This window comes from Anguilla anguilla, chromosome 2, assembly GCF_013347855.1.
Source record: "Anguilla anguilla isolate fAngAng1 chromosome 2, fAngAng1.pri, whole genome shotgun sequence".
NCBI classification, from domain to species: domain Eukaryota; kingdom Metazoa; phylum Chordata; class Actinopteri; order Anguilliformes; family Anguillidae; genus Anguilla; species Anguilla anguilla.
In genome coordinates, this window is record NC_049202.1 from 53,689,152 (window position 1) to 53,714,457 (window position 25,306).

Below are 25,306 nucleotides of genomic sequence, written 5' to 3' on the forward strand. Positions count from 1 at the left end.
TCTAGAATACAAAAGAGTTCTGTAAATAAATTAAGAAACACAGTATTGCACAGTGCTGAATAGATTACTAGGTACTTTTATGGGGCTGGCAGATGTGTTGAAATTTACTGGAAAACCTCATTCCTGCCATTTTTAAAGAAAACATTTATTTCACATTATATTACTGTAAATGTGCTTAGATTGCTGTACAAGCTCTGTGTGGTGAAGGCTCTAGATTCCCATATTTAAAGAAAACATTTAGCTCATATTACTGTATATTACTTCAGATGTGCTTTGTTTGCTTTACAAGCCCTGCATAGGGAAGGAGGAAGTAGTAAACTATAGTGAAACTATAGTGAAACAGTGCCAGTGCCATGCCAGTACTCTGTTTGCCTTAACAGAATTTTTTTTTTTTTAATCAATTGGGCCACTTTAAACAACCTGGGTTTTGTCACTTCTCTTTCTTTCTCTTGGACCTCAAAGATACCCTGGTCTGTTACAGTTCTAATGTTTTATCTTGATTGGCTGAAGAGCACCAGTGGGAAGCTTCCTGGGGAGTGAAGCAAGGCAGATACTGTCAGTCGTGGTTTTAGCACTGCAGGCAGCGCTGGGGGAATTCTAGAGGTCCCCTACACAACTGACGAGGACAGCTACAAGGCCCCGATGACCACTCGCTGGCTGTTGCTTTCTTTGCTTAACATTTTCACAAAAGAAGAAAGGCTGCTGAAGATTATCTTTGTGTGAGGAGTTTGTGTGTGTGTGTTTCATCTTTTGCGTTGGGCAGTCAAATGTCTGGAAAGAGTGCAGGGGCTGGAGAGGCAGGTGCCCCCATGGATGTGTGTGGCTTGAGGTCGCGAGCTGTCCAGAGAGCAGTGTTCTTGTAAACAGTGAACCATGCCCACTTCATCATCAGCCTGGCAACGGCAGAGGCTGGCACCAGGGAGTACTTGTCTCACCGCTCTCCTCCTGCTGCTCTTCAGCCCACAGGTAAATGACCACCGGCACTACGCCACTGACCACTGCTTTTGCTGCCAGACGGTCTAACACGCTTCACTTCACATAACAGTGTTTCTGCATCATCACAAAGCCAACTCTTATGTTTAAATACTGAATGCTTTGGGTGTTAAGGACAAAAAAGTGTTTCTAGGCATTAACACCATACCCATTTTTAGTTTGTTCCAGGGAAAACCTGCTGAAATAAATATAATGAATATGCTTTGAGATGAGAACATTTTGGTTTGAAAAACTTGAATTGCATTTAGAGATCATTACAACACAGCACTGAACTGTTTAATTGAGTGGAATCATGTCTTTTCTCTTTGATGAAATTGACAAAAATTATGTGAGTCATTTTCAGATGCACAGTGGAATTAAAGAGGGATTTTTCTGTTTTTAATTCTGTGCACTCATAGTTACTATGCATTGCATTTTCAGACATACAGTAGCACTCCTGATTTGCTGAAAATGGTTTTGTGCAAATAATCTGTGTCATTTAAGCATATATATAAATATATATGAGAAAGAAATGTAATGTAAGAAAGCTACACATGATTATTCACATACAAATTATTTACTCTACAATAATTCAATAGAATCATGACATGTAATCATGAAACATCAATTTACCGTTGTATTTCAGTTGCTGTAATTATTTACACTTCAGCATTTTCTGAATTGACATTATTGCTGTAATAATTTTGGTCAGTGTTTTAGAATAAACAAAATGTAATGCATCATAATAGCAACACAATGGTGATGATTTTTAAGATTAAATACATAAAATAAACACTCACTGTGGTCAGTGAAATGCTAGTTAAACATTAATAATATACCAATTTTGTCTTATAAATTATGTGTTTTATATTATTGAATTTTATATGCATAAATTGCATCAAACCATTTAATCTAAGCTTGATCATTGCTCTATTTTGTATACATTATTAGTCCTTTTGGATAAGGCTCTCCAATTATTGTATTAAATGACTTTTTTATGAGAGAAATTTTATGAAAACAAGCAACTGCACCAGGCTCCGCGCATATTTATGACAAGGGGCACTACTTTGGAATATAATGATTTGAAAATGTGAAATTCATTTGACATATTGAGGAATAAACAAAAACAACATGAAATAAATGATCTGTTGATAATTGTGAATTAATTTAGTGAATAATATGTGGTAATGTGTAACTTGCTAAAGGTATGGAAGATTCTTTATTAGAAGGAAAGCATAAAAATAACAATGCCCTACAGAGATTTACAGTGTTAATTTCTGCCATTGTTTCAGCAGTTTAGAAACAATTATTTTAAACTTTGGTGGTATTATTAGAGTATTATATGATTATTCCTGTCCACCACCTTTATGGTCAGTTGCTAAAAGTTCAAGATTTTCTTAGTTGCTTAAAAGTATTTTATATGAATGTGTTGCAATACATTCCAAATTTAAGTTTATGTATGAACCCATGAAAATGGCTCATTTGCATGAAATATATTTATTCAGCTACATTTTTGTCTACGGGCAAAATGACTTCTACACAGTGAAGAATTGTCCTCATTCTTTTCTTTCCACCAGTTCAGATAACTACTGTACATGGCACAAGCTCTGGATTTCACAGAGACACCATTCTTTTTTCTATGAGGTTCATAAATTCTGTATTGTGTTTGTGCATAAAATTGCTTGAATGTTTACTGACAGGATTATTAACTGAGAAATATATGAAACAAGAAACATGGGGGTTGGGGTATAGTTTTTTTTTAATCATCAGTGCATTTGCTTGATGGAGAATCAGTAGTATTAATGTTTCAATGGGGGCCCTGAATTATTTTGGAATATTATTATCTTGAAAGTTTTAACCTTGACCTGTAAGGTTGTGGAGTTAAATCAATAAGAAGAAATGTCCCTGAGCTGTTTTTCTAGCAACCTACCCGAAGACCTCGCATCGCGACAGCCAAAAATGTGTTCAACTATATGTAAATCTAAATGAAATCAAGTGTACTAAATTAACCGAGCCTAGGCTCTAAATGTAGTTTTATTTTAAAATCACATTCATATATATATATATATATATACTACTATACTACTATACTATAATACATACTACACTCTTATTCCCCCTTCAGTGTTCACCCATATATAAACACTTTATTAGACCAAAGTTTTACCACCGCTGTACATCTTACTAATGAAAAAATAATGGTGTTAAACCATAAATGCTGTAAATGGGTATACATACTAGAGTGTATAATAATATCTCTCAAGCAAAATGTCCAACAATTTTTAAATACTTTCCTGATGACATTTGCCTAAACACTGCCATCATGTGGACAATATTTCAGTTTATATTTACCATGTACTCTGAATAAATAGCAAAGCGTTTTAGTTTCTCTCTAGCTTAAAATTATTCTCTTAAATGTACAGAACTTCATTTTGGAATGAGCACTTGCACTTTTCCCTTCCCTTTTCTCAATTTCATTTCAATGTCTTTTGAAGAAGACAATGAGCTCGATACTTGAGGATATCATGAGTAAACGGGCTGAATATCAAGAAAACTGCACCAGAACTTTAGCAGCTACCTATTACACAAGAACTGGTGAGTACTGACTGCACTGTAAATCAAGGAAGAAATCAGATCCCAAAGATGAGCATAGGCTGTAAAAATGCAGTGAAACTGTTCTTGCATTTCTTGTAGTTAAACTCTGAACTTGCGATGATTAATGGGCAAAATGTTATCTTTGCTTTTTGAAGATTCACTTGAGCTGTTATATTGAACTATGAGCCACAGCTGGACAATGTCTTTCTGTACAGTTTGGATGGAAATACGCAATGTATTGCTACCAATGAACAGTCTTTTGTCTTTTCAGGAATTTATTGCAATGGGACGTTTGACCTTTTTGTCTGTTGGCCACACTCACCCCCTGGTAATGTGTCTGTGCCCTGTCCCATATATCTACCCTGGATTAACGAGGGTAAACATCCTATTTATCTCACTCCTATATGAACCACAGTCCTCCATTAAGACCAACATGTTAACCACATGTTCTTTGGATAAAACAGAAAAAAACATTTAAAAATAAACTGAATATGTAACATTCATCACTGAAGACAAAAGACAGATGGCAAACCATATGTACTGTCCATGTGTATACAAAATGAACATTAGCAGTCATGTCTGTGAAAAGCGAGTCAGTGAGACTACTAGTGCACAACTGAAAAGGCCAAGACATTCAGACATTCATTCATGTGGTCCAAGCCATGAGTAATATGGCAGGTGATCTATTCCTTTCCAGAGATATTAATGCCACATAGTAATGCTAAATGTGTGTGCGTGCATGCATGTGTGTGTGCATGCAAGTGTGTGTGTGTGCGTGTGTGTGTGTGTGTCCATATCAGTATACAAAATATGAAATAGCCGTGATTTTGAATTACGTATCAGAGGCTGATATTGGTGGACTAAGATTCAACACTGTTAAGATACACACATGCAGTCTTACTGTGGCCAGCAGTCCTGCAGTGTTATGCAGCCTAGTATCTACTGATAGGGAGGAGTTCATTTGACAGGCCATCTGAGTCTCATAGAAAGGCTGTGCCCTTCTCTGGTCAGTAGCAACCGAGAGTATACTTTCCCAAATTGACAGTGAAGAGCATGAACACAATTCATTGGGAATTCTATACTGAGATAAATCAGTATTTATTTATTTATTTATCTATTTATTTAAAGATCAAATTATGTTATTGCTGTTTAAAAGGCTGTGACAAATAGACAAATAGGAAAGTAAACACCGACCCGCAATACTGCCTCTTGATTATCATCTCTCACAAAGGAGCTGTATTATGCTGCAAATTCAACACATCAGCCCAAATTTATTTGATGCGCTCCCCTGTTTTCAGGAAGTTCAGAGAACGTGTACAGGGAGTGCACCCCCAGAGGCTCCTGGCGGACCGTTGAAAATTCCACAGATGTGTGGCGGGACCAGTCCGAGTGTTTCGACCCACATTACTTCAGACAGCAGGTAGGGGAGCAACAATGGCTCAGTGAGAGTCAGTGCTACCCTGGACCCTTCTCAATCATTCAACAAGCAAGTTATTTAAGTATCGCTTAACACTATATGTCCAATTAGTGCCAGATTTCTGTTCACTTAAGTGTATGGAGTTGTACTATAGTGCTTTCTGTGTTTCATGCATCATATCAAGGGTCAACATTTTTTTCCAAAGCGGCTTTCCCACCTGCACTTTAGTCCTCACTCAGCATGAGGTCAGTAGAGCCACACATGATAGACAATTATCTCAATGATACTTTCAAAACAAATTTAACTTGCAAAACATAATTGTTTGTATCTGTGACCGCAGCAGTACTGTCACTGTCAAGTTCCTATGCATGTCCTTTTTGTGAAGCCTGCATTACATATGCCTTAGCTGGATTGTTCCACTGTTGATGACATGCTTATTGAGAAATGCATGTGATGATATCTATCTGCTGTTCAAAGCTCTCTTGTGTCCTGCTGACAAATGATCCCCCCCCCCCCCCCTTGTTGGTCTCCAATAACAAAGCACCATCTACAGCAAGACTGTAGATGGTGCTTTTATCATTGTAAATGTCAATCTACTGTTTGTTTGTATGGATGAATTGAAAACTGTGTAGAATATATTGAATTAGTCTATATGCAGTGTACTAGGTGAATACTGATGCACGTAATCACTCAAATACTTTTTGTTTGAAATTGCATCTATGCTTAATTTCCTTCCTCTCCAATTGATATGGCATGTGATTGTGTTAATCTAATGCCTATGGGGACCCCACAAGGATATTGATTGTATTGCAAGTTTAAATCCCTGCAGGTTATGTGCTTTACAAAAAAAGGTGATCCTAGTCACATCAAATAATTTTCATTAAAACAAAGATTGTTGGATCTAATGAATTCATCATAATTGTAACAAAACAATTGGATATGGCTTTGGCTAAAAACTACCTGTGCATCTTTCCAGCTGCCTCAACTGAGCAGTTTATCTCAAACATATGGGCAGTATATCTGACTGTCTTTAAGTGAAGGATTAGTCGTCATTGAAATATTGTATTTTACAGGAGGATGATCTGCTTCCCCAGTTAGCACTGCGCATAATCTCCATCATCGGATACTCCCTGTCTCTCTTCTCTCTGTTTCTGGCTGTCTTCATTCTGGGGGTGCTGAGGTAGGCTGTGGGGCATGCAAAAAAAACAAAAAACTTGGCAGTTCTACCAGTGTAGCTTTAGTATAGAAGTGTTATTTCACCTATGCCTGAAAAATACAGTGACATTAAATACAGTGGCATGCAGTGTACTGGAAAGAACTGATTTTACTCATAGGTGTATCATACCTGGTTTGTGCATCCATATTTAATTTCCTGCACTTATCGATAACAATGTCATATTACTGTTTTGCACTATTGTAATTAATGCTTAATTGTACAAATAGCTATGTTTCTTTGTTTATTGCCGAATGATTGCTGAACCTGCAGTGCCCACAGGGATACCTGCAGGATAAATGTCAAAATTCAGGTTAAAAGCCCAGCTAGTGTCATAGTACCAAGAAGGGGTACGTGAACCATTTGAGGATAGTTCCATTTATTAGGATGTTTTACAGTGATATGGTCTGCTCTGTTTAATAATGTCTATTCATTTGTTAGATGCAAACATCTGCAAATCTATCAAGAATGTATATGGGGTCTCAGTCTATATGTCAGTCTTCTTCTTTCTTTTTTGTCTGACAGGAAGCTTCACTGCACAAGAAATTACATCCACATGAATTTGTTTGTGTCATTCATATTACGCGCAGCAGCCGTCATTCTAAAAGAAATCATCCAACATATCATGTTTACTAACCTACCCAGTGATGAATCTGGGTGGAATGGATATCCCAATTCAATGGTATCATCTTACCTTTAAATCTGTTTTCTTCACGGTTTGCATTTCATGGGATTGTTGTGATATATGCATGTTTTTGTAGTATAAAAGCAAAATAATGTGTACAGGGCTTAGAAATGTTTGTGCTAAACCCCTGCCCTGAAAATGTAGACCCATGCAGAGTTTCTTGGGAATGGAAAGAACAACCTGAAGCAACAAAATCGCAAAAGCAGGATTGATAGTTAACTGAACAGCAAACAAAAACATTTTAAAATTCACAAATGAAAAGTATTTATTAACTGTTACACTGCTAGTCTTGTGTAGAAAATATGAGAGATTGAACATATGTTATTACATCACTTCATATGGTCAAAGTGACCAGCTACCTAAAATATTATAAAAATAGTAACAGGACCATGCAAAGCTCTAAATGAAAAGGGGAACAGCGGTAACGGTAAGCTTGATATTGTAAAATAGTTGCGGCCGAAAGGATACTTTTCCTGTCTCAGAACAGGGGGCATATGCTTCACTTGGTGTCCATCTGTGCACATGCCAGAATGGTAAATAATTAATTTGTGAGGAACACAACCTGTAACTTTATATAAGTATCTTGTGAAAATGTACACATATTTAAAAATCTCCATGAGAAAACAATATAAATAATATGGTGACCCACAAATTTAGTTACCCATATTTTAACACCCATAGCATGAACATGATCCCAAATGGAATCATATAAAGCCTGTCATAGTTCTTTTAATAGTACATTTTAAGTAGAATGTTGCTGTGTGTGACCACAGATTATATAATGGCACTTTGTGTAGTTCATTTAGTTGAACAGCAACAAATAATGATGAGTACTACTGAATTTTTTGTGTGTTGCCAGCTTCAGACATGTGCCCAATGACTGGATCAGTAACATGCATTTCTTTTGTCAGATCTCTGTAATCTGCAAGGCCACTCAAGTGCTCATGCACTACTTTGTGGGAGGGAATTACTTCTGGCTGTTAGTGGAGGCGATATTCCTCAACACCCTGTTGTTCACCGCGGTGCTCACCAAGAGAAGGTTACTGAAGAAATACATGTTCATCGGCTGGGGTATACCTCTCAAAACACACTCTGTATGTTTATAAAAGCAGCGTAATCATAGTAGTGCCCACAAATTTAATATTATGCTCTGCTGAATTAGTATTTTTTTATTTGTGTTGTGGTATTAGTGATAAATATAATTTGCTGTGGCAGATTTTAGATGTGTTTTTTTCTACCATTAGGAACTCCATTTTTATTTGTGGTGCCCTGGACAATAACCAAAATCTTGTATGAAAACCAAGGGTGAGTATGTAAGTGCAATACTGTAGTTTAAAGGTACGTCCTTCAATTAAGTCACACTGTAACTGGTATCTTCATTCTGACACATTATTAGTTCTACATAAAACATATAAATTACAAAACATGTGTACATAAAGAAGAAACCAGTAAATGTAAAAATCTATATTGATTATGGACCATTATTAGAGAACTATAATCTGTTGATTTTATTTGGTGCATTGTATTAAATAGTTAAGTGAATTATAATAATTTTCTTTTGCAAATTAATCATTAAAGCTGACCAATTTTGCACTATATACTAACCACATTTCCTTTTTTTAGATGCTGGTCCAATAATAACAAATGGATTTGGTGGATAATCAAAGGACCAATAACTGTATCTGTTGCAGTAAGTACTGTGCAGAAACATTACTTTATTTCATCCTTTATGGTGAAGTATGGTATCATAACAAAATTTGTCCTTATAATTTTTACAATATGAAAATGACACTTTTAGCATTCTGGAGCATTTCATTTATTTAAAAAGATTTTTACACTGGAAAAATGCTGCAGAGTGTGACTGGGGTTGCTATTGGGTCATGGAACACTTGCTTCATCGTGCCAATCACATGCAGTAACAAGAATATCTTGTAACGAGGCCATGACTCTAAATATGAGCATGTCAAAATCAGATTAGGACATCCTAAACTGTACACTCATACAATAGGCTCAAAACAGAACAGCCAGCTACACAAGATCCAAACTGAGGCTTGGCATAATAATAATAATGTTTGCGGTGTTGTACAGATTTTATTTTCTACTAATTATATCCCACAGAATTCAATTACCTTTAAAAAATGGACTCTTTATTAACCAATTTTCTGAATTTTGTAATTTTGTTAAAATACAATATCTCTTATCTACCTGTTTTCATCTGTGTCTGACTTCATTACAGATTGTTTTTTACATATTCATCAAAATTATAAAATTGCTACTTTCCAAGTTAAAAGCAGACCAGGGGAAATTCACTGACTACAGGTATAGGTAAGTCTCACAAGTAATCGTTACTGTGCCCGTGACCAAAAATTGGGGATACACATTCCTGACGATGATTCCCTTTAATAATTACCTTTGACAGTTTAGCCAAAGCTACGTTGGTGTTAATTCCATTGCTGGGGATTCATGAGATGGTGTTCACATTTATGCTGGATGAATACATAGAGGGACAAACACGCTACATCCGCAATTTCATCAATTTGACAATGAGCTCCGTCCAGGTGAGATTGTCGATATGCTTTTTCCACCCACTGACAAGAGTGGACATTTGTTTATTTCACATTGATTCCTTTGCACAGTACATTGCACATGTTATTCATCCATGTGACATGTCTCATTTTAGGGCCTCATTGTTGCCATCTTATACTGTTTTGCCAATGGAGAGGTAAGACAGTTCTGTAATCCTGCTTGCAAGGCCACACATGGGTTTACACGTTTGATTTCCATGAAAATGTAAAAATAAATAAATGTTTAAAAATTCTGCATTTTAAAGCTATAGAAGGAGAAAAGTACTTCATAATAAAAGTTAAAATAGAAAGTTAATTTATTATTCAAAGTTTAAAAGCATGTAATCAAGAAACCTCCCATGTTCTAATTCCAAAAAGCACCTTAATGTTGATTGTGACTTTGCTTCAGTATCATTAGTAGTTGTCAAAAGTTGTATGCTTTTCAGTTGAGAAACTTTTCCAGTATAACGTAATACTGTAATTTGACAAAAAAATTGTGGTGTGCATGAGAATATTTTTTTTTAATATGGTTAGGACAAATCTATATGGGGTTAATATTAAACATCTACAATATACATCTAAATAGTAAGTTTCTAAATAGCATATTTCATAACACATTTTTCAATAGTATTGTTTTTTTATATTAAGGTCCAAGCAGAACTCAAGAAGCGATGGCAGCTCTTTGTCTTTGCCAACCACTTAGATGTGGACAACTGTTTCCAGGGGACACGATTCAAATACTTATGGAAGTGCTCGAGGAAACAGCCTACCCAAGGCTTCAGCCAGACTGGGCCCTGTGGGAAGACCTGTGGTCCCTCCAATGTGCAGCTCCTACAGGTGACCGTCAGGACCAGAGGGGAGATCCAGCGCTGCCGGCCGACTGGCCTGGCTCGCTATGCTCGCGGAAGCCTCTCCAGCAGTGAGGGGGAGATGACTCTGGGGGAAACAATGGAGGAGATTCTGGAGGAGAGCGAGTTTTAACCTCCACATCCCTGAACACTTTCTACTTTCAAACATTTCAGTGATCTTTTTAACCCAAGTAGCATCCTTCTGTACATACTGTAGCATGTAAGCTTGGTTGAGCGGGTGTAAAGGCAGCTCATTGCTCTGAATCTTTCTGCTTCATGTTTTATGTTTCATCCGTGCTGCTCTGTCCTCCATTAAAAATGTCAGCTCCATTTCCCGGTCACTTCACTCACATGCTCTGTTTATGCAACACCAGTGGTTCCCCTGCAGATTGGTCCTGGTAACTACATATGCTATATTGTTAACTTATGTCTTGATGCTGTACATTTTCTGTATATAGACCATGAGCCAGTGACCAAAATTTCACTTTCACTTACATTGCTTTAGTAGCAGTATTGTTTAATGATATAGGAACATGATCTTTGTACAAAATACTTAATTTTCCAAATTAAAAGACCTATGAAAAGTGCATGTAACACATTGCTATGTGACTTTCCAATTCTATTTATTACATTTACTTTTTATCAGAAAACATGGCTATGCAAAAGGAGCAGGAGAATACTTAAATACCAGAATATTTTAAATATCAGTGAACAATAATAACTTACCACAAATAAACAACCCATAAATGTTTAATAAAATATGCGTATATAATGTGTTTCCTGAACATCTGTGTGTAAATTTGCTATTAATAAAGCAATGGGCTTACGTGACACAGCATTGTTATTTTATCGTGACACATGTAATTTTATTATGATACGGGATCTGTTTATTAATAGAGAAACTTTTAACAACCTTAATTGGAATGGCATTTGTTAAACATTAATTGCAAGGGGCAACTAGAGCTACTCAATTCACCAAAAAGATCACTCTTGGGATATTTAGGACTAGCATGTGCATTGTCAGGCAGTGACAGTGTTCTGGTGTTTGAACAGTACATCTGTACATGAGTGTTTCCCAGAACAAATTTATACAGTCTTGTAACGTCAGTGTCATGTCATTTGCAAGTACAACTGTAGGGGATGTAGCATTAATTCACAGAAAAAAAATGGATCCCTTTGGTATTTCAGCTCCTTTTATTTGAAAATTCATATGAAAAATAATGTTTTATTGGAGCTCTATTATATTCTGCAGTATGATTTTTTTTCTATCTAGGAACAAATATCTACATTGTAAGAAACAATATAGTACTAAGGCTGAACAAAAAGAGATATGTCCAGCTTTATAATGAAGCTAACAATGCCATCAAGCATTAATAGTAGTTACAATATAATAGTGACTATGCGAAAGGCTACAGTGCCTCTGAGAATATGTATGCTATTGTATAAGGGTTACGTCAATCTGCAGCTTGGGACAAGTGGACCAATGATAATGAAAGGAATGCATGCACTGATCTCAGACCAGCAATGACCCACTGACTGATTTGACCTTAAGAAAATTGTTTGATACAATGGGATTATTAATGAGTCAAATTCCAGAAGGTTTTCAATTCTCAAATTTGAAAAATATAAAATGCACGCAAGCAGAAGCTGTATATAAGGAAAATATATACGGATAGTAATCGAAATACTAAACAAAAACTATTTCTTAAAGCTATTGTTTTTTTTCCTTTAGCCTTTCTTGAACTTTCTGGGGTTTATCAAACTGAATCAATCTGAGAATGTCCTTGTTTCCCATGACTCCTTGAATAAACTCCCCTTCAGTTATTTTATCTGAAAAAGAAGAAAATGAGATAGTATTTTACAAAGTGGAATACTGAACATGATAATTATTATAAAGTCTGCAATTATTAAGATTCAGTTGTACAATGTTCAATATGCGAGTATTGTATGCAATTGGGATAAATGCGTACAATATTTATTCACGAAACCAGTTCTGGATTTCAAATGTTTGCATGACTAACGACTAAAGCATTTTGAATGACTAACCCAGAGCACATGTTCAGTTTTCGCTACATGTGCAGTTCTTGCACTTACACAAACAATATTGCTTCTGGTTATTTTTGGTTTCTACCAATTAATAATAATAATAATAATAATAATAATAATAATAATAATAATAATAATAATAATAATAATAATAATACTTGCCATTTTCTTTTTTTCCAAAAAAGTCCCAAATTTTCTCTGTTCTCTTTTCTGGTGTATTTTCATCATCTGGAAGGTACTTCTGGTCTTCTTTGGAGATCATATTGAATATTGACTGTGAAAACAAAAACACTGTAAAGATGAACTGAACTAAAGCAAAACAAATTGCATAGAATGGAGGATTATGATGACATTGACATTTCCACGTAATTCCCTCACCCTTCACAGAGTGACAGCAAATAATGAAAATAATGCTTATTTGACGAAGGAAAATCACTAAGAGATTTACCACAGGAAACTAATAATATATAATAATCAAACAAGTCGAGTCTGTGTGGATCATCTAACTAACAAAGTGGAAGCTGCAAATTAATTTTATATTTTGTTCATATACCTCAATCATTTGATACATATTAATTGTGATATTTTATACATAAATTATTAATTTTTGTTGAAAAGGCCAAAATATTTCTAGGGATACAGGTTTTCTGAAGACTTAAGAGGATTATTTATGGACAAGAACATTTTGCTGAATTCACTGAGAACTCAACTTCCAGATAAAGGCTTCACATTTACAGTACCTTGACAATTTCCTGGATCTCATTTTTGCTGATAGTGCCATTTCTGTCAACATCATACAGTGCAAAGGCCCACTCTAACTTCTGCATTGTTTTCCCAGATGAAGTGAGGTGGAGTGCCACTATGTACTCCTTGAAGTCCAGTGTTCCATCGCTGTTGGAATCAAAACTCCTGAAAACATGCTGTGCATAGGCTTTGGGATCAGCATCTGGAAAGAAGCTGGCATAGATGCTTTCAAACTGCTCTTTACTGATCCTGCCACTTGGGCACTCCTTAAGGAAGGTGTTGTGCCAGGCACATAACTCCTCCTCACTGTACTTGGTGTTGCGTTTCAAGTCATCCAGCAGATCCCGTGACAGACCTCTGCTTTTGCTATTTCCCATTCTTTCAACCAAGCCAAGAGACAATTCACTTGCCTGAGATACTTGATGAGACACAAACTGCTCTACACATCAACCATTTATATGCAGTACTGAATGAGATTTTGGATACCTCCTTTTTAAATCAAGTCTGCCTTTGCTAATAATTAAGAGGATAACCATGTCACACGTTTGACATCTTTTTTTGGATAGAGGTGGGATTACTTTGTGAGGTCAATACCCTGTAAATTTAATCAGACATATGTATTATACAGCAGGGGACTAAACCTGAAAGTCTGATGAGTGCTAGGCTTACCGTTCTTAGCTAACAGTGGGGAACCTCTTCATCTCATTTAATACACATTAATTAAATTGGTCAGATATTTTTAGAATGTCATTTGATTGTTTCATTGCCATTATTTAATATCTATAACTTAATTGGTTCAATTTAATATGCAGAAATCTGTGTTGTACCATGCAAGGCATGCCATTAGTTTAAAGTGTATGATTACAATACATTGTCTGACTCTATACCAGTTTACCCACTGCACAAGCAGACTTAGACTACTTTGAGAAAATAACATTTATAAATTTTAAACCTATACATTTCTCTGCTGATGGTTGTTACTGAGTAAGGCAACAATTATTGAACATGTTGTAACTCCCCAATACATTAATCTCATGCCAATAGCCTGTGCTATTTTAAGAAAATATTAAAACTAACTCTGTATTGTTTACCTACCAGAGAAACGACCATACTGGCTGTTACACATTAAAATACAGAGGCAAGACACTTAAGAAGACATAGGCTACTGCTGAGCTCCATAAGGGTTTCTACTAAATGTGAAGCCTGTTTTTTTGTGGCAGCCTTATCAATAATGGGAAGGATTAAGAATGAAATGCGCTCAAAGAATGAGAAACTATGAAATTGAATCTAAATTGAAGGTGTGCCCTCGGGGATTTGTAATAAGACCCGTGTTTTCCATTATTCTTCATTATTATGCCAGCAGTAAAAAGCCAATGTGGATTTAAAAGATTGTAACAGTCTCAGCATTACGTAGCCTATCACGTCCTCTAAAGTATTTTAAAGAACCGTTGTATTAACAAAAGAGCTGCTGTTCAAACATTTTAACATGCAACGAATTAATGTATGCAACACCTAGTCGTTTTTCTGAATGAAGTAGATCGTGTAAATTCACCCCCGACCCTGACCTAGTTGGCATTTTGTACTGTCTACGTCAAACGTTCATTGATTTTGTACAGATCTCCGTTTTAAAATGTCCAAAAACCCTGCGCCAAGAACAACTGCGCCCTGACTCTTGAGAGTAGGCTACTTTGGCGAAACCGTTTGAGCATCCATTGGTTTCCTAGTAAAGTATACGAAATGAAAGGCGGATTATACTGCAATAATAAATGTGTCCGTTGTGCGTATTAAGAGGAGTAACCTGGCCATGTGACTAAGCATATTCTGCCGAAGGACCTTGCGAAAACCAAAATAAAGCATCCAAGTATAGCTAACCTCATCCATTTATACAGCACAGAAGGAAACATTTGTCAGAAAAAAGAAAATGGAGCGTATTGCGTGTATAACCCGCGTTCAAAGTTTCAGTGCCTGTCATCGATTGCACAGGTAAGGAAAAAGCATATCTATGATCTGTAACCAGTTAGCTTGTTAGCTACTACTGCCTCAATTCCACCGAGAGCTCTGCTTAATTTGCGAGCTGTACGCAGCAGGTTTACACCGCCATATGTGATTACACTTTCCTATAACTGGAGCTGACGGCTCAGCTCAGCATGGGAGAAAGACTTGTTGCTGTCAAGGTAGTTTTTTTTTAGCTTGGTCGAACCGGGCTCTGTTTCACGTTAGTCTCTTAAACAAAACAATATAAAACAAAACAGGACAGCACTCAATAAATGTGACGTGTGCTGTATCAAAGAGTCTCCTAAATTAAATGTGGGTTTACTTTTGAACTATGATTTTATAAATCAATCTAGCACAACCATTTGGGATTACTGTCTGCACACACTCTGTCTGGTAGTTTAGAAAGGGGAGATGTATCGCTCGCCAAAAACAGGATCACACTCCCTATATAGACACGAGGAAAGTTTAAAAAAAAAAAAAATATATATATATATATTGAAAGTATCAATCGGCTTACATCATGTAATGGTTACATAGTGTACGATATGTATGAGGGTAAAAAATTAATTTGTAACAGTGGCTAACCAAACAGGCTAGATAGCTAGCCACCTAATTGTGTTTAGCGCCATGTTGTTTGGGTTAGATTGTGACGTCACAGTAATATTGCTCACAGGCAGTGTGCGTGTGTTTGTCAAGCGCTAACCAAAGGTTCTTTGTTTAGTCAAAAGAAGGGGGCCTTCGAGCAATTCCCGGTTTTTCAGTTTGTTCTGACCTGATGATTAGATAGTTGTGTTTCTATGGCAAGCCCTTTTAACATTTAGCAGTTTCGCTTGGCTATCCACAATTAAATTTTTGATATCTACACATACTTTTTGACATAATTGTAGTAATTTATAATTTGACAAGCACGAATAATAATTAAGACTGCCATTGAATTGATAAAAACGGTGTTGAAAGCTACATCGAATTGAATAACGTGGTAGTTTAAGCAGCGGTGAACTAATAAAAGCAGTAGTTATTGGATCAAATTGCATCACATTTATTAAACTGCTAGTGAATAAATAAATGTCATTCAATGAAATACGATGATAAAATAATTTGTTCATTTTATTTTATCACTGAGGGATTATTTAATTTGATAGGATTTTAATACTTCAGTATTTCAGTTAATTGCAGTTAATTTAATGGAGTATTTAATTTGATTGCATTTTAGTTGATTCAACATTTAATTGCAATTTCATCAATTCAGCATATTTAAAATAATATTTGTTACTTTCAACCCTACTTACACATACATACAGTGCTTCCAAATCTCTCTATAATCTCCATAATCTCTGACAAAAACCCATGCAAATGAGTCAGGTTATGGACCACACAGTAAATGTGCAGTGCTCACAACTTAAATGGTAAATTTGTCAAGTGTAACATAAATAGTAATGTTGCAGAATCAGCATCTGTTGTAAAAGCTGATGAGAGGAATACCTCTTTGCAGGTGGTAAATCTCTTACATTTTCATTCATGGCCATTCTGTAATGCATAAAAATAATCCTGATTAAATCTTTATTTTCACCTCTGTTACCCTTCAGCAAGTCCCTGAGTGATGAAGAGAACAGGAAGATATTTGGAAAGTGTGACAACCCCAATGGTCATGGGCACAACTATAAAGGTCAGTCACTACTCACCATCTTTGAGATATATACATTATTTCTTATTTCCAGTATGATTTGAATTGTGTATGTATTTTAATATGTATTGATAAAGATAATGATTTTCTTCTTCTGAAAACATGATTTACGTATGTTAATCAACAATTGTCTGCTTTTTTCAGTTGAAGTGACCATACGTGGAAAAGTAAGTTGTGTACTGACACACTGACTCCTATAAGAAATTCATAAAATATTTTTAAATGCATATTTCCATAATCATAAGTTTCATTCAATGACTGCGAATATATGGTTCAACAATAGTAGAATCCTATGCTATCAGAGAAATGTGATTTCTTTGGTATTTGCTGTTCTATTCTTTCTTAAATAATTAAATAATGTCAGTGGTGTAACAGGCTTATATGACATACTGCACCATTACTGCATGATAATTCAATTATATCTTCCTTAACATCATGTAAAATAATTATTTTATACCCTCATCAAATCTAACAGTTATTTGAAAATACACTGGCAACTTGCAACACATTTGACCATGGCATAAACATAGTTGTGTGTTGTCCAGCATGAAGGCATGTGGTATGTCTTCTTACCAGATTTGATGATTCGATGCTGATTAGAACTGTTAAACTATTATTATATGGGCAAACAGTGTAGAACCATGTTTTGGGGCTGTGGTCTGTTTTTTGACAGATCGACCCCATTACTGGCATGGTTATGAACCTGACAGACCTGAAGAAGTATATGGAGGTAGGCCACTCTATAGTACGTACAGGCAGGGGTAAGACTATGTAGATCAGGAGTGTCAAATGTCTTGGAGAGCCAAAGTGTCTGCAAATTTTTATGGTTTCTTATGAATTAGTGCTCAGTTTAGTCCTTGCAAGCAACGTGTTTGAACTCTTCAGCCAATCAGTATCTTTTTAATTCATAATTTTAATGTTGTAACACAACAGACACATAGCCCTCCAAGACTGGAGGTTGACACCTGATCTAGATCAAATGGCTAGCTATGAATGTTAGAGAGAGGGTCATTCATTTGGAAATGGACTGTGAAGTTCTGAATGGGGTATGGTATACTTGATGATCATTAGTTTAGAATCTAACGGGGGCTTTGTCAAAATGTCCATTTTATTGTATTTATGTAATGTAATTATCACCGCTGAAACACCTTTTCTGTAAACCTATAAACTGCAACATTTACAGTGCACACAGTATTTGGGGCCAAAGACATATGACAATATGCTGGAATAAACCTAGATATAGTATCTATCACACTATTATTTGTATTGTCATCTGATAATGTTATTTTTTATATTTTGCTCATGTTTTCTGCATTCACCTAGAATGTTTTTTGTGTTTTGTTATACGCTATTCATTTTAATTCAGGAGGCCATCATGACCCCCCTTGATCACAAAAACCTGGATAAGGATGTACCCTATTTCGCAGACGTTGTTAGGTATGTGCTTGTCTCCAAAGTGACTGCAAGTTTCTGTTTTTGCTTTTACATGCATGATCTCTGTTAAAGTTTAATGCTGTTTTTTCCCCATATATGTTTAGTACAACTGAGAACTTGGCTGTGTACATCTGGGACAGCATGGAAAAGCTCCTTCCACCAAGCTTGCTCTATGAGATCAAGATACATGAAACTGACAATAACATTATTGTATATCGTGGAGAATAGTTGCATTCCAGTATTTGGAATCAGAATGAATTTTTGGAAATGCAAATTATGAAGGTTCATTATTTAATGATGGCATTTGCAAGTCAGATAAGGCTTAAAGTTTCCATTTCTTTTTTTCCAGTATCGATCAGGCTGATCATTAATCTTTGCTGTCTGTGGTCTGTGAAGTGCAGCATCTTCCCACTGATTTACATCAGGATACAGTGTCTCTGTCTACCTAATTTCAGTGTTTACTTGTTATTCTGTCAATTGCATAAAATAAAGTGGTATAATAACAGCAGAGGGGGCTAGTACTCTGCCCCTGCTGTTCGTTTTGCTATTTGATTTACCAAGCATAGATAGCAAAGCCTGTCATTATTGGCAAGAGTTGTTTGCTATAGAATAATGAGTGTAACAAATCTATAATTATGAACACCAAAACCATTTGTAAACTGAAGACAAGTCATATTATTGTCTTGGACATTCCAATTGAATTAAAGCAGTTTGTTTTTATATTCTATAGCCACTAATCCTGTGATCAAATTTATTTATTTTTGTTTGGTATAAAGGATTGATGATGATAATGATGATATTCAGGTGTTAAACGGCTACCAAATACATTTGAAGAAACTAGCGAAAAGTACTAATGTATGCAATTTTAGAAATAGCTTTTAGGCGTAAGCAGAGATGTTATTTCATTTTATGCTGCACAATTTAGAATAACCGGCTGATATTTTGCAGAATTTTGCATATATATTTTACTGAATTGAGACCCTGAAAAAACTGGCTTGTAATGTGATGTGGCTGCTTGCCTGCTATCAGGAGTACTTCTGTATCAGCAGTGCTTTAAGTGTTGCTGGTGTCAAAAAAAAGTTAACGTAAAAACAATATAAAAAAGCTTTTCCAATAATTGTTTTGCCTCGTCTTGTTCACTGTCTATAATTTGGATGTGTTCCCAACTGTGTATATGGGAAGGTATCATATGCATCAGTCTTTTCTGTTAAGGGACTTTTGTGTTCTCAGTAGTATGATAATATAGCTGACTACTTTATATTCATCATATTCTTGGAAACTGCATTGCATTAGGTTTTGTCCTAACTGTCCACTGATGCCAGCAGACAACCCAAAAATGAGAACATCCAAACCCCCGTATAATTTTTTGCTGATTCAAATGCATCAATACCGTTTCTCAGAAAAATCATCACTAGTTTACCATATTATTATGCTGCATGAATATGTCAGTTGCAATGTGAAATTACTTTTTTGGTTCATTTTTTCAGAGAAAAGCCAGGCTCTGGTGCTATTAAGTGCTTGTAAAAGTATCTCAAGGAGCTCCTGAGTAGCATGCTCCCAAACTGGCACTAGTGCAAACTGCTGTGGCAGTCGTTGTGGTTAAGATCCACCCCACTGACCCCCAAATATGAGGGCAAAATAACCCTAGCCAAAGCTGGAGAGCTAGTAAGTGCTATAGCTAAGGAAACCATAAGGCCTAACTGTAGGCATGGTGCATGTAGGGAATAGAGAAGACAATGTAAAATTGAGTTAAATAATTATATAATAATTTAAAGAATATCCATATAATGTTGCCATTAAACAGGAAAAGATGGCCAGGTGCATACTATACTGAAAACATTTAATACTCCCTTGACATTACAGACATATTTCTCAACACAGAATAAACTTGCTATGTTCTGTTTGAGGACCACAGCGTTGGACCTTCTGGAGACCGTAGCAGTCCTCCTCATAAATCACATGACTGGTGTCTCGGTTCAGTTTGACCCCAAAGGATTAACCAATTTTAATTGTTGAAAGCTTTTATGCCTCAAGATCCAATAAGAGCAACTGGGATAAAATCCAGCAAGCCTGTCTTGTTACTATGGATACATGGATACACAACAACTATAAATACCTTTCCAAATGCAACCTTTGCTATTTAAAAAGACAGGTAATAGCACAGACCTAAGTCAAAATTTACCTGTGTCTGCATAAGGTATTTGCCAAAGCCAGTAAGTTACAGTATGAAGGATGGAATTACTGTTCTGCTCAAGCCACAACTGTTTAGTACTGCTGAATCGCATTGGGCACTCACTTGTATTATAATTTTAACATTAATAAAATAATTTTTTTTTATTTTGGTATATAAAATGTATTTTAATTATCAATCTATGGATATATACTGAAGCACAGACAATCCAGTACCTTTATTATTGATACAATAAACCACCTGGGAGGTAAACTGTCAGATTCTGGTGGTAATATGATGAGCCTAGATGAGCTGGACAGCCTTTTCTCATGATCATCCATTCCTACAACATTCTATCGAAATGGCAGTGCTGTTTATTACCTTTTAAGGACTTCTCCAATAAAACAGTTTCAGCCATTTCTTAGATTCTCCCAACCGTCAATTGAGCGCAGACCACGTTCGGATTTGATTCACTGCTATCTGCCTTAAGTATCATGGTATTGTCTTCACAGACTTAAAATTCAATACATTTTCCTGTGCGTTGTCTTACTATTCATAATAAATTTCTAACTTTTTTCTCTTTTCTCTACTTTTGAAATTTGCCTGCTCTTCGAAGGCTGATTTGCATTCATACACCTGCACCTTGCTATGTCAGACATGTTATGTCAATGAAGATTTATGGACTACCCCGGGCACAGGGATTGGGGAGGAATATACAGTAGCACATAGTTTTCAGAGAATAAATAACAATCTGATGATGTACTGTGCTCTCATCTGCAACTATTAAGAGTGGTGAGGGAATACATCATAAATTATATTGTGGGTCCTGCTACTTTCATAGGTAAAAAGTGAGATTCTGGATTACTTGGATAGCCTTACACATTTTGTGCCTGCTTTTCTTTGCTTTCATGTAAATGTTAAAAAACAATGCAATGTGCAATGGTTTCTATCATGCTTCCAAAATTAAAGCTTTTCATCTGAAGTGTTTGTCAGAATTTGCTTGATAAGGGTTTATACCATATTAAAACAATGTTGCTGCAAGAATGTGAGACCAAATTGTGACCATGTGTCAATCAGGATGTGGTTTGCAGCACATTGTCTACTTTGAATTCACTATTTTAATTGTGATGATTACATAACATATAACAACACAACAACACATCCTATTACTAACAACACACCCTATTAATTTATGTTCGCTTGCAGGAAATTATTTTCTTTAATGAATAATGGTTATCTTTAATGAAGAACTGCTTATTATATTATTTGTTAATTTTAAATAAGATTTGAGAAGGTTTTTTTTTTTTCATCTGCAAGATTTCACAGACTAATGCAACACTGCTCATAACATTTCTCAGGGTTACAACTGTTGCTGTCAAAATAGGTTGTGTATAGTACATAATTGTAAAGATCATGGTGTTGAATGCCAGAAAGTACTGTACTGGATGTGAAGACCCAAGAACAGATGCTAGTTTCTCAAAGTTATAATTTATGTCAGGAATGTATGAAGCATAAAGTTTTGTTGACACAAACCTTTAATTAATCAAATTCCAAAGACATGATGTGTCACATAACTGCACACACGGAATGATTAGCTAAGAAAAGACAGCATAGAGAGAGGTCTGTATATGTACACAACCCTGCCATTACATTCAAATGGAAAGGAGTAAAATTATAGCAGTTACTTGGTAAAAGCCTGTTATTACAATGCTGCCTCATAAAATGTGGTTTGATAGTACTTTCCTAAAATGACAATCGATATGTCATGTTATGAACCACAACAAAGTTCAGCTGGCCATCACATGCTTTTATCCTGGTCCCTTTGTCCTGGAAACAAAACAACAATATACCTGAAGATTAAAGGGGTCAAGTAACACACTGACAACAAATACAGAGCGGCACAACACAGACAGGTAATAAGCTTGGAATTTATTAGAGTGACTAGGTAATCATTTGTGAAGATTCCTCTGTAATCTCCTGTAGAGTGATATCATGTTCGATCAGCTCATTTCTGCGGAATGAACACATTGAAGTGATTGCTCAAAGCCTCGATGCTATATTGCTTCTACAAAATACAGTCTGTGCACACTTTTCAGGTAGAGTGGACAACTCATTACATTACATTACATTACATTACATTAGAGTGGACAACTCAGAATGGGAAATGTGCTTTTGAAATGATTATTAGATTTTTTTCTGGAAATTTCAGCAGCACATTGCAAAGTGAACAGACAGCGTTCTGAGGGACATCAGGAGATGTGCTGCTTATCATTAAATGTGTATGCCCCTCAAACAAAGGCACCATTCATTGTGAATGGCCGTATGCCAGAAAACCATTTTACCATGATAAGCTGAACCAGACCAACAGTAAAAGGTGATACACAGTAGTCCCATGTGTGAGTAATTTTCAGTTGGATTCAATACTCCCAGTGACTGTGTTGATTAGCTGATTAATGAATGCAATTAATTTATTTTTTTTCAATAGAACGACAGCTTTGGAAATGTTTTGCAGGTGATTTGTGCGAAATACCTGCACATGTTTATATGATTATGCGTAACAGCCAACACAGATATATATCATCTGGTTCATTACTCACTGAACTAGTGCAAATAAAAAGTCAGCTTGCAATGTCAGCATAAACCAGCACCTATTTCAATTGTCCATAATACCCCAGACAAATACACAATATTGATTTATGTGTATTAATCATAGGCCAGCAATATTTTTTGTGGTGCTGAGTAATTTATTATTCCGATTCATGATAGTGCCAGGACTTGGGGCCAAGTTTTATTCACATTTTTTGTTTGATGAATTGTGACATACCCAATTGTAAGTCATTAGGCAAAAGGTAACTTCTCTGTCATTGACTTCCAACAGCATGCACTGTCTTGCAGAATGAACCTTGTATGGTTTTTTGTGCATTCCCTTTAATTTTATCTGTTGTACCTGTGGGTATTGCATTACCAATGTGTATCCATTCTGGTAATGCAAGAGGTCTTTCAGGATCTTACTGATAGACTATGGATCACTGCACTCAAGCTCTTGTTTAACATTACATTTGAAAAGAGTAACCGCAAACTGATTCATAAGTTCAGTTTCTGTCTAAATTTTGATGTAATATTTGGAACTGCACAGAAATTACGAGGATCCTCTGTACTTGTCTTGTACCTCACAGTGATAGTGAAGCAACAAAGGTCCTATAGTTATAAGACAGTGACATCATTCATTTTCTCAAAATCATATGTCCTTCTCCATGAAGACAGCACGTGCTGCAGTGTGGCTATCTATCAGTTCATTGTGGGTTCATGCTCAGGATGTGTGGCCTTTGTTTTGTGCACTGTCAAATTACAAATGGAATGCATTTCACATTTCATGACTGCCATGCAAAACATACAAAAAAGGAAATGTTTGTGCAGAGCATGTATTTTTGTAAAAAAAAAAATTTTTTGTGAGGTCTTCTATAGTATAAGGCATAATTGGCAGTGTTATGAACAGCCCAATGCCCAGCTGGGACCCTCAGGGACAAAATGACTCATAATCCCCTAATAGAAAAACTTTCAATCACTCATCTCATGAGTCTTGAGTCCCAACAAATTTAAAGATTTAAGTCAATGTCGAAAAGAGGTTTGATCACTTTATTAAAGTCAGACAATGCATGGAACCTTCAGAGGTGTCTCCTTTTCACTTATAACACGGTGACGCTCAGTTTCCATTGGTGTACTGACTGAAACTTATCTGCCTCTTTTGTGGCCAAAGGCTTAAACGTGCCGAATGCATGGAGCACACCCAATCATTTTCCATATCTTATGCAAACATATTTTTCCTCTGATATATTGCTCCCTGTAGCCCCTTTGCCAGTTTGATGAAAAGAGATCCTGTCAGATTTTGCAAGGTTGGTTGGGTTCAGACAAGGATGGAGAACTGTAGGAAGTCTAACGATTGTGGCTTATTTCTAAAAAGCCCCACTTCAAAGAGAGCATATTAATTAAAGCATACTGTAGAATGCTCTGCTGCCTTGCAATTCCAGGCACTCTAAAATATGCTTTCCGTTTGATTTTACTCAATATATATTGTTTGGTAAGGTCCTTCTTACAATAAGTCCTTGTGAGGGTTTGCATGTTTAAGTTACTAGCAGAAAAATCTGTCATCAGATCTGTCATCTAAATATAAATACCGTATGAAAAACATACCCACTTTTTGCTTTGTGCTATGGTAGTTTTCAATGTTTATGCTAGTAATCAATTGCCAAATAATTCATTTTTATGAAAGTGCCCAAAAGTAGTTATCATTTTCTGAAGGTGTTTGACATGATGCATTAATACAAGAGGCTTAATGCAGTTCAGCGGCTGATATACTCATCTTTCGCTCCTGGTAAATAAAACATTGATGCAGTCGCCTGCAGACACAATCAATGGTCCAAGATGCTTGATAGAAAATGGGCTATGCAACTCTGTCACATATCTCCATATGAACTCTGACAATATATGAAAATGTAGACCATCGCGTGCTTGTGAATCAGTAACTATAATACCTTGTTCCTCTTTAAAACAACATTTTGTCTTGTAGTCTCTGAAATTAAGGTATTTTTTCAGTGTCCCTTACATTTCTTAAGCTTTATTCTGTACATTTACAATTATATGAATGGTGAACAAAATCGACCTATAAAAATTAAGTTTGGTAACTTTTTAAATAAAATGAATTTAAACAATGATAAATCTCAGGGTGTAGTGCATCAAACAGATTATGTTTGACGGCAAGAGTGTGATAATTTATACAGTGGTAATTAATGAGCAAACTCACGAGCACAATGCCTTATACAATAGCCTTTTACAAAGTTAACAAGTAAAAGTTTCATAAAGCATTAATGATCAATTATTATTTTTGGAGCTTTTCTGTGCTTCAATGAATCACATGCTGCTAAGATTCTATCACTTTCCA

The 25,306-nt window shown here is 35.8% G+C and overlaps 3 protein-coding genes across 3 annotated transcripts; 2 read left to right on the top strand and 1 right to left on the bottom strand.

The window, feature by feature from the left end:
* Positions 1 to 480: 480 nt before the first annotated feature.
* On the top strand, positions 481 to 11,125 carry LOC118219895 (glucagon-like peptide 2 receptor). Its single transcript, XM_035403386.1, has 13 exons — positions 481 to 966; positions 3,468 to 3,567; positions 3,839 to 3,943; positions 4,866 to 4,987; positions 6,058 to 6,164; positions 6,723 to 6,879; positions 7,794 to 7,953; positions 8,127 to 8,187; positions 8,506 to 8,572; positions 9,119 to 9,207; positions 9,302 to 9,440; positions 9,563 to 9,604; positions 10,095 to 11,125. Exons 1-13 carry the CDS (start codon positions 874 to 876, stop codon positions 10,425 to 10,427), a joined length of 1,575 nt encoding a protein of 524 aa, XP_035259277.1. The 5' UTR covers positions 481 to 873; the 3' UTR covers positions 10,428 to 11,125.
* Positions 11,126 to 11,558: 433 nt separating this feature from the next.
* rcvrnb (recoverin b) lies at positions 11,559 to 14,394 on the bottom strand. The gene is made up of 3 exons (XM_035397917.1): positions 13,081 to 14,394; positions 12,503 to 12,614; positions 11,559 to 12,124 (listed from the first exon to the last, which is right to left on the bottom strand). The coding sequence occupies exons 1-3, from the start codon at positions 13,459 to 13,461 to the stop codon at positions 12,006 to 12,008; spliced, it is 612 nt and encodes a 203-aa protein (XP_035253808.1). The 5' UTR covers positions 13,462 to 14,394; the 3' UTR covers positions 11,559 to 12,005.
* Positions 14,395 to 14,760: 366 nt separating this feature from the next.
* On the top strand, positions 14,761 to 19,314 carry pts (6-pyruvoyltetrahydropterin synthase). Its single transcript, XM_035397903.1, has 7 exons — positions 14,761 to 14,778; positions 14,810 to 15,067; positions 16,666 to 16,745; positions 16,908 to 16,930; positions 17,437 to 17,493; positions 18,130 to 18,200; positions 18,302 to 19,314. Exons 2-7 carry the CDS (start codon positions 15,006 to 15,008, stop codon positions 18,423 to 18,425), a joined length of 417 nt encoding a protein of 138 aa, XP_035253794.1. The 5' UTR covers positions 14,761 to 14,778; positions 14,810 to 15,005; the 3' UTR covers positions 18,426 to 19,314.
* The last annotated feature ends 5,992 nt before the right edge of the window (positions 19,315 to 25,306 follow it).

Coding starts and splice junctions, on each gene's coding strand:
- LOC118219895 (XM_035403386.1), top strand. CDS start 874: ATGCCCACTTCATCATCAGCCTGGCAACGGCAGAGGCTGGCACCAGGG. Junction 3,568..3,838: donor TACCTATTACACAAGAACTG/GTGAGTACTGAC, acceptor TTGTCTTTTCAG/GAATTTATTGCAATGGGACG. Junction 8,573..9,118: donor CAATAACTGTATCTGTTGCA/GTAAGTACTGTG, acceptor ACTTCATTACAG/ATTGTTTTTTACATATTCAT.
- rcvrnb (XM_035397917.1), bottom strand. CDS start 13,461: ATGGGAAATAGCAAAAGCAGAGGTCTGTCACGGGATCTGCTGGATGAC. Junction 12,615..13,080: donor AGATCCAGGAAATTGTCAAG/GTACTGTAAATG, acceptor TTGTTTTCACAG/TCAATATTCAATATGATCTC. Junction 12,125..12,502: donor TTTTGGAAAAAAAGAAAATG/GCAAGTATTATT, acceptor CTTCTTTTTCAG/ATAAAATAACTGAAGGGGAG.
- pts (XM_035397903.1), top strand. CDS start 15,006: ATGGAGCGTATTGCGTGTATAACCCGCGTTCAAAGTTTCAGTGCCTGT. Junction 15,068..16,665: donor GCCTGTCATCGATTGCACAG/GTAAGGAAAAAG, acceptor GTTACCCTTCAG/CAAGTCCCTGAGTGATGAAG. Junction 16,931..17,436: donor AAGTGACCATACGTGGAAAA/GTAAGTTGTGTA, acceptor GTTTTTTGACAG/ATCGACCCCATTACTGGCAT.